Raw genomic sequence first — 14,583 nt, forward strand, 5'->3', positions numbered from 1 at the left:
TTTCTTCTTTACAATGGTCTTACAGAATTGCATTGTCAGTTTTGTTTGCCTACCTTTTGTGGGTTATCCTCCTCCTTATGGCCATACAGGGTCAATTTGTCTGCCCTGATCCAGCCGTGGCTGTGCTTTGTCCCAAGATACTCCACGTGGTAGACCTGAGGCTCCCCGTCAATGTCCCATTCACATGACAGGCCACAGGCTGGGTCCATTGTTACAAGAGCTGGCCATCTGAAATTTACATAGTCATGTATTTTCTTAACATAAATGGAATCAGATTTTGAAATTTTTAAGATTCATTCTATAAATTTACTTCAGATTGTTTAATTTTGCATTTACTTAATTTCATGACATTATCTTTGTTGGTAAGCACTCGCTACAAGCATATTCCCAGTACGACTCCTGGTGTTGAGGCAAAATGAGTTGGACAATTATCATTTGTACCTATTCAATATCAAATGTTCCATGTATGTATGTGAAATAAAATAATATAAAGCAAAGGATGGAGCAATATCTTAGGAAAGTCACCACTTGTCTTAAACAAAAGAAATGTATTTTACTTAAGAATATTAATTTCAGAACTGTGACAGTTTTTTTTCTTTTCAGTTCAACTATTCTCCCTTTCACTGTTACCTGCAGTAACCCATCATCTTGGCCCAGACAATGGTGCCCTGGGCCAGCTGAGACATTACATAATTGAGCCCAAGTTTGCGTGCCAGCTTATCATATGCCCGGTGGTCCTCCTCCGGAGCCTCACAGCTGTTATACCTTGGGTCAGTACCAATGTAGCAATACCATTCTTTCTGACTAAGACCCTCACACTCTTTCACAGGTAAACGTCTCCATTTCTGGCAGTCAATGTTGTCACACTGTACCCATGTAAAGTCTGTGATCTGTACAAAAAGCATAGCACTACAATTAAAGCACATGCATGTTAAAATGATCAGGATTTACGTCCTTTTAAAATGAAAAATATGAATCTAATTATGTCAATGTTAACTTCAACTTCAAAACATCACCATTGTGAAATTCACAAGATCTCAAAGCCAGAAAAAGGAGACAAAATAATATACTACTGTATTTATTTTACAATAAGCCAATTTAAGGGGGCCAACACATTATCTGACTTCAATTTTGGAGAGGATTCATTTCAAGACAAAGCAAGAGGCCTGCATCGCTCATCTGGTATTCAAAAGCATTAGACCCCTTTGACCTTGAAAGTCAAACAAGGACATCAAGTTGAACAAACTATATCCCTTCATCTCAGCATGCAACTTGCCAAATATCACCACCATAGACTTTTTGTTTATTGAGATGAGGTCTTTTAAAGGTTTATACACATTTGACTTTGCCACCCTGAAAGTGTGTCAAGGTCATTCACATGAGCAAACTTGTGAGCATGCTACTGACCAAACATCAACACCCTATGCATTTAGGTTAATCAGAAGAAGCAGTTTAAATGTTCAACATATTTTACCCCTGTGACCTTGAATATGGGTGAAGGTCATTCATCTAAACAAACTTGATAGCTCATCCCCGCATGATACTGGCCAAATAGCATCATTCTGGCCATGTTTAATATTTAGAAGAAGTCTTTTAAAAGTGTTTACATATCTGAACCTATGAGTGTAACCTTGAATACGGGTGAAGGGTCATTCATTTGAACAAATTTGGTAGCTGTTCATCCCAGCATGTTACTGGTCAAATATCATCATCCTGGGTATTTTGGTTATTCAGATAAAGTTGTTTAATGTTTTTGTTTTTTAAACAATTGACCCCTGTGACCTTGAACATTGACAAAGGTCATTAATTTTAACAAAATGGTAGCCCTTAATCTGTGCATGCCAATGATGAAATATCACCCTAAGCTTCTTGATTATTCAGAAGAAGTTGAGAAAATGGTGACACCGAACAGACGGTTGAGCTACAAATTGCATTTATTGGCATTTCGACTAAAATGCAATAGGCATAGGCTTAATGCCAGATAAAATTTGTAACGTATCTAGAGAACCTGTTTTTTTAGTTGTTCCCGCTCTGCTCTCTGCGATGGTGTAGTTTCCGGGGATGATGTTAAATAGTTACAGAACAAGTCCTGGCTCATCTTGTCTGTTTGAAGAAAGTCTTCAACTTTGCCATCATTCTGATCTGGAATCAGTGAACTTCAATATGTATTCTGAAGAAATGAAATCTAAAAGATCTAAACATCATTACCTTTATCAGGACTTGAAAAAAAAACATCAGCCTAATTATTACTGGGCCCAGATCATCACCAGGGGTAGAAAAATTGCCCAGAGCTGGAAGTCCTAATGACAAGCAAGCTGTTTTTGCAGTCTGTCAGGCCAGTTTTTTTCTTGCGACCCGGTAACTGTGTATATTATTTATAATCAAAACAATTAGACACCTTTAATATCTCCATCGTGTGCAGGACAACCGACATCAAAGGAGAGAAAGTTTTCAGTATATCAGGCATACTGTATAGTGATAGGGTTGCACCTTTTAACTTTCTACATATTTTTTTTCAAGTTAACAATAAAATAAAATTTAATGGTTTATATATTAATCAAGAAAAAGCAATATTATTTGTTTAGGTTTCATACATCTATTTTGTGCATTAATAAATATTGTTTACAAACAAAGAGTATCTTTTATGCACAACTTGTACTTAAATTTTGAATTGTAATCCAATTAGTTTTGGCTTCAAAAATGCACCAGAATGCATGGTATTATGTACAATTTACCATTTTTATTTTGAGGAGGATGGGGGGCATTTGCAGGAGTGTACTATTTTATATTGAGCTTGCAAGTCCAATTTATATCTTCATAGTAAATACTGAACATTTACGCCAGCTCTGACCAAAAAAAAAAGGTTTTCTGGATACATTTATATAACAATATAAGGCTAGGAGAATTATTTTTTAAGAAGGGATATGTGGGAGAGCTATTGATAACACTTCATGCTCAGTATTTTCATGCAGGAGCATAACATACACTTTATGCTCTGTTTTTGGGGTAAAAATTCTTTACCATTCAACTGTTTTTTCATTCTTTTTCTAGTGTTATATGGGTGATTCTCCATTTTCTGAGGCCAGGTTTCTTCACTCCATTTGTCAAACTGTTGAGAACTAAAAATAACAATACTGGTTATTATTTTGTGTCTTTTACCAGTTTACAGATGTAAAGTGGTCTAATAAAATACAAAAAACTTTATTTTTTTGTCGTATATGTGTAACGTGAAACCTAAGAAGACAAATGGTATCTATAACGACCAAATTTCTATAATATAGTGTAGGGTACAATAAAAGATTCCCAACTTTGTCTGTTCGACAATAACCAGTCTACAGTGGCGGATCCAGAGGTTTTTTTGGGGCTTCAGGAAACCCCCCACCCTGAGAATTTTCTTTAAAAATCATGTCTATAAATACCACTAACCTCTCCCTTAGATCTTTTACAGACGAATTTTGAAAGATTAGCAGATCATAAAAGATTCAGGCTCATTTTCTATGATTTTACATATTCAGAATATTATGGAAATTAAATTACAAAGAAATTTAATTGTGTTTCTGATTGTTGTTTAAAACAATACAAAACCATTACCCTCTTACTAAACATAACCAACATACTCATATTATCCAAACTGTAAATTTGATTGTAGGTATTGGATAGCAGGATTGGACCACAGAAGCTTGACACATAAAAAGTCATAAGATGGTACTTTATATTATGTTTTCGTGATACCAATATCTTACCAAAATAAAACGCTTGGGATCACACTAGGTCAATATTACACAGTTGTAAGATGATTACGAAGCGAAAAAAGTGTTTCACAACTAAATAGCTGGTGAAGCAGTTGTTTTTCATACCTAGTATCTAACTCAACTTCATAATTTCTACAGATTGTAACTTTAGCAGACGAAGTATATTTTACCACCAATCGTCCTTGGTCACATGATTAATTAATCTCAAAATCATGAATCTTTTCAAAAGTAAAACATAACAAACGCTATTATTGGTACATCGCTTGAAAACTCAAAAAAATAATAACATCTTTAATATAAATTGAGTTCCTAAAAATTACAGTCAAATCAAAGTTCTTATAAAACACAAAAATAAATTTGTTTAGAGATTATGTGCAATACGCAATCATCTCAACGCTTTGTTTACATACTCTACCGAATCAAGCTCAAACGTTTCGGTGACCTCGTTTTACCTGTGGCTTTGGCATCAATAGCTATCGACAGGTTGTTGTGATATTTCCGGAAGTATACAGGTGTGACTTTATTGTGGATATTTCTCCGAACTGTTCTCATCGGCAAAGTAAGTTGATAAATTTACTGCTTATGTACAGTTGTTAGCACAGTAATGTCATAGGGGCCATCCGTTGTCATTCCAAAAACAGCACATGACACTGTTATCAGAGTCAGCCTCACTGTTGACATTGGGGATAGCTGGTCATATCTATACATTATGTAACATATACGGATGAAAGTAAACATGAGTGTATGTCCTTTATACACTTTCATCGTTTAAAACGAAAGATATAATGGTATTCCAATCATTCAGTTAATTAATTGTAGATTTGCTGTCTTATTTCCAACTGCTTTACTAGTCCATTACTTGTTGTAGTGTACAGACGGTATTTTGTGATATGACAGCAGTCACAAAATATGAATGGCAGAATTCCATTCACACTGTGTTTATTTTGTTGAAATATTTTTTAATTCTAAACTGAGAAAGAATTGATGAAGTCACACTGGGTTCACTGCGTTGTACTTTAACATTAGACTGACCTTCCCGTATATAATATTATGTAGCAGTACTGGACCCCCATACTGGACAGGGTTTATAGTCAGTAACCAGGTTAATCAGTTGGTAAGAAAAGTGTTCGGAGGGTTCCGGGTTCAAATCCAGGTCTGTCCTTTGCATTTCTCTATCTCCTATTAAAAAATTGACGAGCTTGCCAACTCTTAATTTGTGTTTAGGAAAATTAACCTGGTGAATGATTGGTGATATCCGAACCCGATTTGTAAATTGTTGTGTTTTTTGAGGGCAAATACACAGAGAAAAGGAGGAAGGAGTTAGCTGGACTGGGTGGATCGTCATCGACCAGGAAGCTCAATTAGTATAGCGTCCGTCTAGGGTTCGGAGGGTCCCAGGTTCAAATCTCGGTCTGGCCATTGTTTATCTCTTTCTCCTGTTACAAGTACACGGTGCATCAGGACTCTGGTTACACAGAGCAAGAGTGAAATCATTCCTGCATGGTAAACAAATAGCCTGTTATCAATGATACAGTACAACCCATCTCACATTTTTGGTGTGGTATATTTGTGAAACAGGAAGGAGATTTGTTAGCTTTTACTGGGGATTTAACCAGTGACCCAAAGCTTCCCAAACGGCAGGTAAATCTACCAATGAAGCTAAAGGGAAACTCACTCTGGCCTCAAACTAGAAGTGATTTTACATATTGTATGTATAGTTGAAATTTGTTACACTAATTCCTCCCTTTGAACCTGCTGAACACTGGCACTTCAACTGTCATCACAGGGAGGGCCACAAACACCAATCATAATCCACTTTTGTGTTAATTGTAATTTGATATAAGTTTCAAAAACATTACAAGCAGGCAAGAAATATCTTTAAAATAAAAAAAGTCAGATAAATGTCAGAGTTCATATATAAATTTTGATCAATTTGAAATAGCTGTATGTCTGTGACATTACTAGCTAACATGAACACAAAAGCTTGAGCATTGAAGAATTTGATAATTCCAACAAAAATATTCCAGTCCAAATATTTCATATTTAGCTGCTGATATAGTATAGAAGATTTGTTTTATTTATTAAAAAAAAAAGGTCCTAAATCCTACCAGAAGACACAACATATGTTATGCTGTGACGGCGTGAAAATTAAATGATTAATTTTGACATTATTTTTTGTTGTTGCATGTTATCACCTCCCACAGAATTTCCAAATGGGGGTCATGACCCCATTGGGAGATTCAGGGTTTAGCAGGTATATTATACATTGTGAAGTGCTGGTTTTTGACTGCAGGTAAATGTTGCTAGTACTGATTATTCAACAGAATTTAATTTGTTAATTTGCCAAAATTTGACAGCTCAGAAAAGGTTTATTATATTCTTAATCCTCCAACTTTTATTGGACACTGAGGAAATTCTTGGGTAATTAACTCATGCTTATAACTCCAATTCTGTGAATTCTGTCGGGTTGCATGGGGGTGTTGACTTAATCAAGCTATATCATCTTTCCAGGGGTGAAAAAAAAAGGGTTACTAGCCCAAAAGTCCAGTTGAACTAAAAATTCACTGGTCCTGTTTGAAGTGCACTGGTCCAGAAAACGAGCATCAATTTAGGCACTTATGCCAGGGTGGTCAGCTTCATTGATGTTTTTTTCACTGTGCATACCAAATTACCATGTTGGCCATAATTAGCACCCTGCCCCCTATAACTATAAGTGCCCTCCCCCTTTTTCAGAAGGATTTGGAATTCAATAAACCCCTAGCCCATTGAAGACCTTATATTACCAGACCTGGCTAATGATTTACATTACTTACACTTTGAAAGCAGAGATTTTTGTCTGGTGATCATGGCTGAACTTGTAGTAAGCTTAAGCGAATGTAACATTTGATATCCAAACCTTAAGCCACACTACAATGTTAATATGTCTTGTTACATACAGTAGCTACGGTTGAAGTTGCACATTAACTTATACTATCATAACTCAATTTTTATTATCCTAATAAGTGCCCTGATTATGAAAAGCTAATATTTTATGTACCATGGGCACTAATTACAGTGAACAGTAGTCTCAAGTATTAAAGACATGTAACATATTTGACGATATATTGACCATGAAGCCTAATTATATATATAAGTACATTGTACGTAGAAATATAACTAAAATCCTAATTCTGGATTTTTTTCCATTCATTTCAAATTGTCCAGTTGGTTATGTGAATGATACAACTTCTGCCACCAAAATGGGACTGTAACAAATTAAATTGAAATGCTTGAACAGTGACCAACTCAATCTAGAAATACAAAAATGGGAGTGGCATGGAGAGAACATCATGTTGTGTGTGCTGTGGTAGGAAAATAGTCAAAACAAGAGAAGTAGTGTTTGAGGAAAAGCTTGTCTAATTAGACACCCAGCTCTTCATTTATCCATTCCTGGCACCCTTATACATTTGAAATAAGATTCATCAGTTTGGTATGAATAATACAGGCTAGGTTTGTTTTGAACACAAAGTGGAATTGAAAGATTATTTGAATTTTTCAATTCCTGTTTGTGTTCAAAACAAGCCTAAGCCTTTACGAATAATACATGATTAGTTTCCAATATCATATAAATTGATATTATGGTTGAATATATGTAATGTAGACTTCAAATTCCATATTTCATCAAGACTTCCTGAAAATGAACATTTATCGTGTGCAGTGAAAAGGACACTAATGGAAAATTAAAGGTGCATACGGTCTTTTGAATATGAAGGGATTAAATGGAATTCACTATATGAAATTGAGAATATATCAACTTTGAATGGGGATTGGCAGATATGACACTTAAATGATTCGATTAAAGTATGATTCAGGAACCGGGCTACTACATTAAACAGTGAATACTGGACACTCCAGGGGTTACGTTCACTTACGTTATCTGCACCCCTGGAATATGTCGTAGCAAATTTGAAGACACATATGGCTTGCTATTTGACTGGTGTCAGGCAAAACAAACTTGACCAATCACTAGGTTGCAATTGATATCTGTCAATTTTACCGTTATGTGCTAACATAAGTTTGTTCATCAAAGGATCAAACTAGTCTTCTTCGTCTAATCCACAAGATGCATATGTGACGCACACTGAGCTTTCAATTTTGTCATGATATATTCCAGGGATGCACAAAATTACAACTGCATGAACATAATTTAACCCTTTGATATGGATGCGCGCATGGGTCCATTATGGTCTACAGTGATCATGGAAGGATTAAGGTGGCATGGATAGTATACAGGCCCTTTTTTTGGCCAAATATGGGACAGTTCCCGTCTCCAATTTTGGCATTTTCCCCCCTATTTCAGCTTTATTTTCCCCTATCTCAGTTTAAAAATTCACCCATTTGTAACTAAATTACTACCACATGAATCTGTCTTGGTTCCATTTTTCTTTTAATTTTCCATCAGTTCCACAACTGAGTGATTTATTTCATTTTCCCTGTGTTGATATTAATTGTTGCGACTGTAAAATCTATATAATGAACAGCAAGCAACAAAATTAAAGATGTAAACCATGCCCCCCTCTCGTACTCTGCCCCTGGCTCCAGCCTGCAGCCCTCGCTGGACGGGTCATGCACCTACAGTGCATATTTTCCCCTATCTCAACATTTAAGGGTACTAACTTTCTATTGCTGTATTAATCCCTGGGTGGCTCAGGCTACTAAGCCAAAGTAAAAGAAATCTGAATGGATTTCATAGTGAAATAACAATGACTTTACATACACCCTGACTTCAAGTTTTCAATTTTTATTCGAACTTTAGGCCATTGGCCCATCAGTATACAATACATGTTGTACACAAATCATGGACAATGTACAGATAATGAAGAATCTCATATTCGATTATAATAACCTTAATTTGTTTGCCTCATAGATGAATTTTCCTAGTATACACAATACTTTAATATTATGGACACTCAATAACTGGACGACTTTAAACACATATGTTTTTTTCCAATAATAGCTTTTGATAAAACGTGATCTGAGATTTTGGAATTTAGAACAGACTAATAAAAAATGAAATTCGTCCTCTACTTCATAGGGGGAGGTACTGTTTGCAATATCTACGTCCTCTAGGTATATTATTATACCTTCCAACTTCTACAGCCAAAGAATGTGTAGATGTACGGATTCGAGTTAAACAAATGCAATATTTCATTGGTATATATATTAGGAACTGCTTATTCTTCTAACAGAAAAATACAGATTTTATTTTAATGTAGATGAGCTGTCCTTTAATTACTGGCAATCATTTATAAGTACTGATGAGGCAGTTTACACTTTATAAGTTCCTTTGATGTTCTAACATATATATATATAAGAAGAATTGTTTCAGACCATGTTACTGAGCTAAACCTGTGATTAAGTGCCGACTCTACAATGATTAATTGTGTATGTCAAGTAAGACCTACCTTATGATCTATAAAACAATCCGGTGTGGTAACTCTAACAGTAATTAATTTCCATAAAAAAAAAAGCTTGTACTAGAAAAGTGAATTCATGAACATTTATCAGACAATATTGCCTTGTATGTGAAAACGATAAATTTACATTGTGTGATCAAATTTTTTTACTTGAAAAGAATTCTTGTAAAGCTTGTTGTCAAGAAAATGTTTTTTGATGTTTAACTTGTAAGAGGAAAATTATTCGCAGTGTGCATGTTTCTATGTAAAGCTGTCTATATTGAATGTCTAGCTTGCTAAAAGAAATACTCCTGGTAGGTTTTGATAACTGTCAAACATGTCTCCTGATAGTCTCCAGATAATCAGACTGTGACCACCAGATGTCAAAGTATCAACACTGGTGGTGTCAACACTATAGTACTCCAGTCATTTACGTAGCTATACAAGGTACTACGAAATGTATGGATGTGTTGGTGCACGAGCCGAACCACTCCGTATTATGGAACACTGCTAAGACAGCCCTTTTCTATCATATTCTTGGAGCTATAGGTATCTTAGGTAAAAAAGCAGTGTTGTAAATAGAATTCAGACTTTTTCAGTGATGTTTTTTTTTCAAACAAGGATTTGATTTTTAATGACATTGTACCATTTCTTGTCATAAATGTAAAATACAATTGTCAGCGGTGAAATAACATGCACATGTACCTGTATAAATAGTAGCTAGATTGTACATGTACATACAATGTTATTGTAAAAAGATTCTACTGACAAGGTGTTTTCATTCCATTAAATGAAAATTTTGTCATGACACTAAAGAACTTCAGGATTTTCTTACAGAAATCAATTAATCGTTATATATACCGTAATTAATGTAAGATGAACAGTACGGCACTTTAAGATGAGATTGTATAGTACGGCACTTTAAGATGAGACTGTATAGCACGGCACTGTAAGATGAGACTGTATAGTACCGCACTTTAAGATGAGACTGTATAGTATGGCACTTTAAGATGAGACTGTATAGGACGGCACTTTAAGATGAGATTGTATAGTACCGCACTTTAAGATGAGACTGTATAGTACGGCACTTTAAGATGAGCCTGTATAGGACGGCACTTTAAGATGAGATTGTATAGTACCGCACATTAAGATGAGACTGTATAGTACGGCACTTTAAGATGAGCCTGTATAGGACGGCACTTTAAGATGAGACTATAGTATGGCACTTTAAGATGAGACTGTATAGCACGGCACTGTAAGATGAGACTGGATAGTACCGCACTTTAAGATGAGACTGTATAGAACGGCACTTTAAGATGAGAATGTATAGTATGGCACTTTAAGATGAGACTGTATAGCACGACACTTTAAGATGAGACTGTATAGTATGGCACTTTAATATGAGACTGTATAAATAGTTTGGCACTTTAAGATGAGACTGTATAGGACGGCACTTTAAGATGAGATTGTATAGTACCGCACATTAAGATGAGACTGTATAGTACGGCACTTTAAGATGAGCCTGTATAGGACGGCACTTTAAGATGAGACTATAGTATGGCACTTTAAGATGAGACTGTATAGTACGGCCCTTTAAGATGAGACTGTATAGTACGGCACTTTAAGATGAGCCTGTATAGGACGGCACTTTAAGATGAGATTGTATAGTACCGCACATTAAGATGAGACTGTATAGTACGGCACTTTAAGATGAGCCTGTATAGGACGGCACTTTAAGATGAGACTATAGTATGGCACTTTAAGATGAGACTGTATAGGACGGCACTTTAAGATGAGACTATAGTATGGCACTTTAAGATGAGACTGTATAGCACGGCACTTTAAGATGAGACTGCTAGTATGGCACTTTAATATGAGACTGTATAGTACTAGTACGGCACTTTAATATGAGACTGTATAGTACGGCACTTTAATATGAGACTGTATAGTACGGCACTTTAATATGAGACTGTATAGTACGGCACTTTAAGATGAGCCTGTATAGGACGGCACTTTAAGATGAGACTATAGTATGGCACTTTAAGATGAGACTGTATAGGACGGCACTTTAAGATGAGACTATAGTATGGCACTTTAAGATGAGACTGTATAGTACGGCACCTTAAGATGAGACTGTATAGGACGGCACTTTAAGATGAGACTATAGTATGGCACTTTAAGATGAGACTGTATAGCACGGCACTTTAAGATGAGACTGCTAGTATGGCACTTTAATATGAGACTGTATAGTACTAGTACGGCACTTTAATATGAGACTGTATAGTACGGCACTTTAATATGAGACTGTATAGTACGGCACTTTAATATGAGACTGTATAGTACGGCACTTTAATATGAGACTGTATAGTACGGCACTTTAAGATGAGCCTGTATAGGACGGCACTTTAAGATGAGATTGTATAGTACCGCACATTAAGATGAGACTGTATAGTACGGCACTTTAAGATGAGCCTGTATAGGACGGCACTTTAAGATGAGACTATAGTATGGCACTTTAAGATGAGACTGTATAGGACGGCACTTTAAGATGAGAGTGTATAGTACCGCACTTTAAGATGAGACTGTATAGTATGGCACTTTAAGATGAGACTGTATAGAACGGCACTTTAAGATGAGACTGTATAGTACGGCCCTTTAAGATGAGACTGTATAGTACGGCACTTTAAGATGAGACTGTTTAGTACTTGAAGCTGTTTTAAATTCTATCTATTAACTTAGATGTAGTCATTTTTTCTAATCAAGCTTTAATATACCGTCATGAGTGTTAGCCATAATTAAAATTGAAGTTAAAAAAATGCCTGTAAGCGTTTTGTTAAAAGGATGATCTGTGCCTTAACATGAAACGGGGTTGTCAAAGTTTTGATTATAGCTCTAGCTGAAATGTCAATGTTTTTAATGGTCTACAGAAATAAAAATATAGATGTTTATCTATACAAGAGTGAGTAATCAAGGAATCTATATGTAAAACAGACTTTCATCTTGAACCAATTAGAATCCCTGGATCCTGATATAATCAATGCAGTAGGTTTTTCCAGGTGTTATTCAGTATAACGTGGTTATGAAATTCGAACCCATTCTCCTTTGGAAATTCCTTTTTTCCCACTTTTGGTCACAAAAAGTTCCCAAAATCAAAATGATTGAAAAACACTGCATATATTACATATAAAATTCATATCTATTGAAGCTAATGGTAAACATTTATTTATAGTTATAGTCTTTTATTTTCATTCAGACAAAATTTTAGATTGAGTAAAATTCCCAATTTAGCTGCTCGATCGGAATACATTTTTTCAAATTCTAAAGCCTCAAACCATATAATTTCCAAAATGCTGAAAGAAAAAAAATACTGGTTTTTCCTGTTTGGTTCGTATGATAATTAAAAATGCAATGAGAAGTTATTAAAAAGGTAAAAAAATATATACGTACAGTATATTAGATTTTAATACACCAAATAGGAAAATGCCGGTGTATCTGCAGAGCCTAGCTGGGATACTATGTATAGAATTTCAATTCATATTGGTCCAGCTTTTATGGAAAGTTTAGATATTACTGATATGGAAAATGTATGTTCTGAGTTGGAAATTTTGTCTGTTAAAATAGTTTGAAGACCAGGTGCACCATTTAATAATGGAATTATGCTTCTAAATTGAAAATAAAAAGTTGATGTAATTGAAAGCGACATACAAGTTAACCATTTTGATAGAATAAAATCTAACACAAACAATGCTGCACTTTACCAAACAAGATTTTGCAGTTAACATCAGTCTATTGATAACTTCCTGAGTGCATGTCACAGTAGATTAACATGTATTAGTATATAATGTCAGCCAGTGTACAGTGTATATCACTCTGCCCTGGTCACATTTTCATCAATGTGTACATATGCTGGTAGGATCAAATTACAAGGATCTTAAAGTTTCACGATTAGGTTCCTGAAGTAGGCTGGGACAATTCATGAAACTGTGGCCTACACTATAATCCTGACTGAAATGAGAATGACATATTCTCATAATAATACCATTGTACTTAAAAGAGATTAGTTATCTGGAGGCAGATTTGGTCCAGTTGTGTTATAATTGTCCCAAGAAAGGTGGAAAGTTGTCTACCTTTCGTGAACAACTCCACAATGGCCTATATCTCAGCTCAAAAGTCATTTTTTCCATTGAGGCGTGTGTTATTTCTTGATAAATAAAAAAACACTAGATTTTCTGTATCAATAATTACAGTACCAGTAAAGTGATATGATGCCCTAAAGAATGCATTTTACTCTAAGCCTAAGGTCCTGCTCTATCCTTGAAATCCAAGGGATCCCCCTGGACCTGTCCCTTTGTCAGGATAAACATTATTATCCCCTCGCAATGAAAGGGAATATAGGATTCCCCCCGTACGTACTGTATATATGTCCATATGTTACACTCTTTGTCATTTAGCGACTTCATTCCTTAACAGAATTTCATGAAATTTCATGCAAGAGTTTGGTATGACAATTTACCTTGAACAAGTTTGCATTTCAGGTTTCTATGTTAAAGGTCAATGTCACTGTTACTATTTTATATAATCTTTGTCATCGCTGTAGCGACTTTATTACTGAACAGAATTTCATGAAACTTCATGCAAGTGTTTGGTATGTCAATGCCTTGAACAAGTTTGCATTTCAGGTTTCTATGTTGAAGGTCAAGGTCACTGTTACTATTTTTTAGAAAAAAACACTTATCATCGCTTTAGCGACTTCATTTCCTCGTACATGTCACAATGTGTGAATGCGAGGGGATTTGTATTACTTGTGATATATATGCCTTGCTATACATACACTTGAGTAATAGTTGTGATTTTGTATTTTTAAAAAAAATACTATGGTAAAAGTAAGTGTGTGACTATACCGGTATGTACCACTGACAATGATCAGGTATGCGTAGCTATTAGTAGCTCAGTCTGTAAGGTAACCGTATTAAGATTGGAGATCCCAGGTTCAAATTTCAGTTTCATCCCATTAACTCACAGATGACTGTTGTTAACATTATTCTTTCCCCTTTATTGTTTTTGTAAAAATCCTGCAATGTGTGGGTCTCTTTTCTGAAATGATTTATAGAATGTTTCGTCATGCCGGTAAAAACGTTTCCAAGTCATAGGTAGAGTTTTTGGCATTGGTATATATATATTGGGATCCTTAAATACATAGGTAGACTTAAGCTTAGATGCTTTCTCTAGTGGTAGATATATATTGTTCCATAATATAATTGTTTACTGCATAGGACAGTAATTAAATACATGACAAGGAATATACTGTGTATTTGATGTGATAGATTAATGACCCATGTTAGTGTTATCGAATAACTTGTGTTTAATTGTTTAAGGGAGGCACAAAACCTTGTTCA

General features: G+C 35.2%; 2 protein-coding genes across 5 annotated transcripts in view; one reads left to right on the forward strand and one right to left on the reverse strand.

The window, feature by feature from the left end:
* Positions 1 to 3,928, reverse strand: part of LOC110465085 — a 30,462-nt gene extending 26,534 nt beyond the window's left edge. For all 3 annotated transcript variants that reach the window (XM_021520664.1, XM_021520663.1, XM_021520662.1), the window contains exons 1-5: positions 3,744 to 3,928; positions 3,022 to 3,119; positions 2,009 to 2,142; positions 631 to 890; positions 54 to 228 (exon numbers count right to left, since the gene is read on the reverse strand). In XM_021520664.1, coding sequence (XP_021376339.1) covers positions 54 to 228; positions 631 to 890; positions 2,009 to 2,142; positions 3,022 to 3,073 — 621 coding nt within the window. In that variant the 5' untranslated portion in view covers positions 3,074 to 3,119; positions 3,744 to 3,928. The remainder of the gene's footprint in view (positions 1 to 53; positions 229 to 630; positions 891 to 2,008; positions 2,143 to 3,021; positions 3,120 to 3,743) is intronic.
* Positions 3,929 to 4,178: 250 nt separating this feature from the next.
* LOC110465089 (transmembrane protein 98-like) overlaps positions 4,179 to 14,583 on the forward strand; it is a 31,458-nt gene continuing 21,053 nt past the window's right edge. For both annotated transcript variants that reach the window (XM_021520668.1, XM_021520669.1), the window contains exon 1: positions 4,179 to 4,311. The gene's annotated coding sequence lies outside the window, so the exon portion shown is untranslated. The remainder of the gene's footprint in view (positions 4,312 to 14,583) is intronic.

This window comes from Mizuhopecten yessoensis, unplaced genomic scaffold, assembly GCF_002113885.1.
Source record: "Mizuhopecten yessoensis strain PY_sf001 unplaced genomic scaffold, ASM211388v2 scaffold11053, whole genome shotgun sequence".
NCBI lineage: Eukaryota > Metazoa > Mollusca > Bivalvia > Pectinida > Pectinidae > Mizuhopecten > Mizuhopecten yessoensis.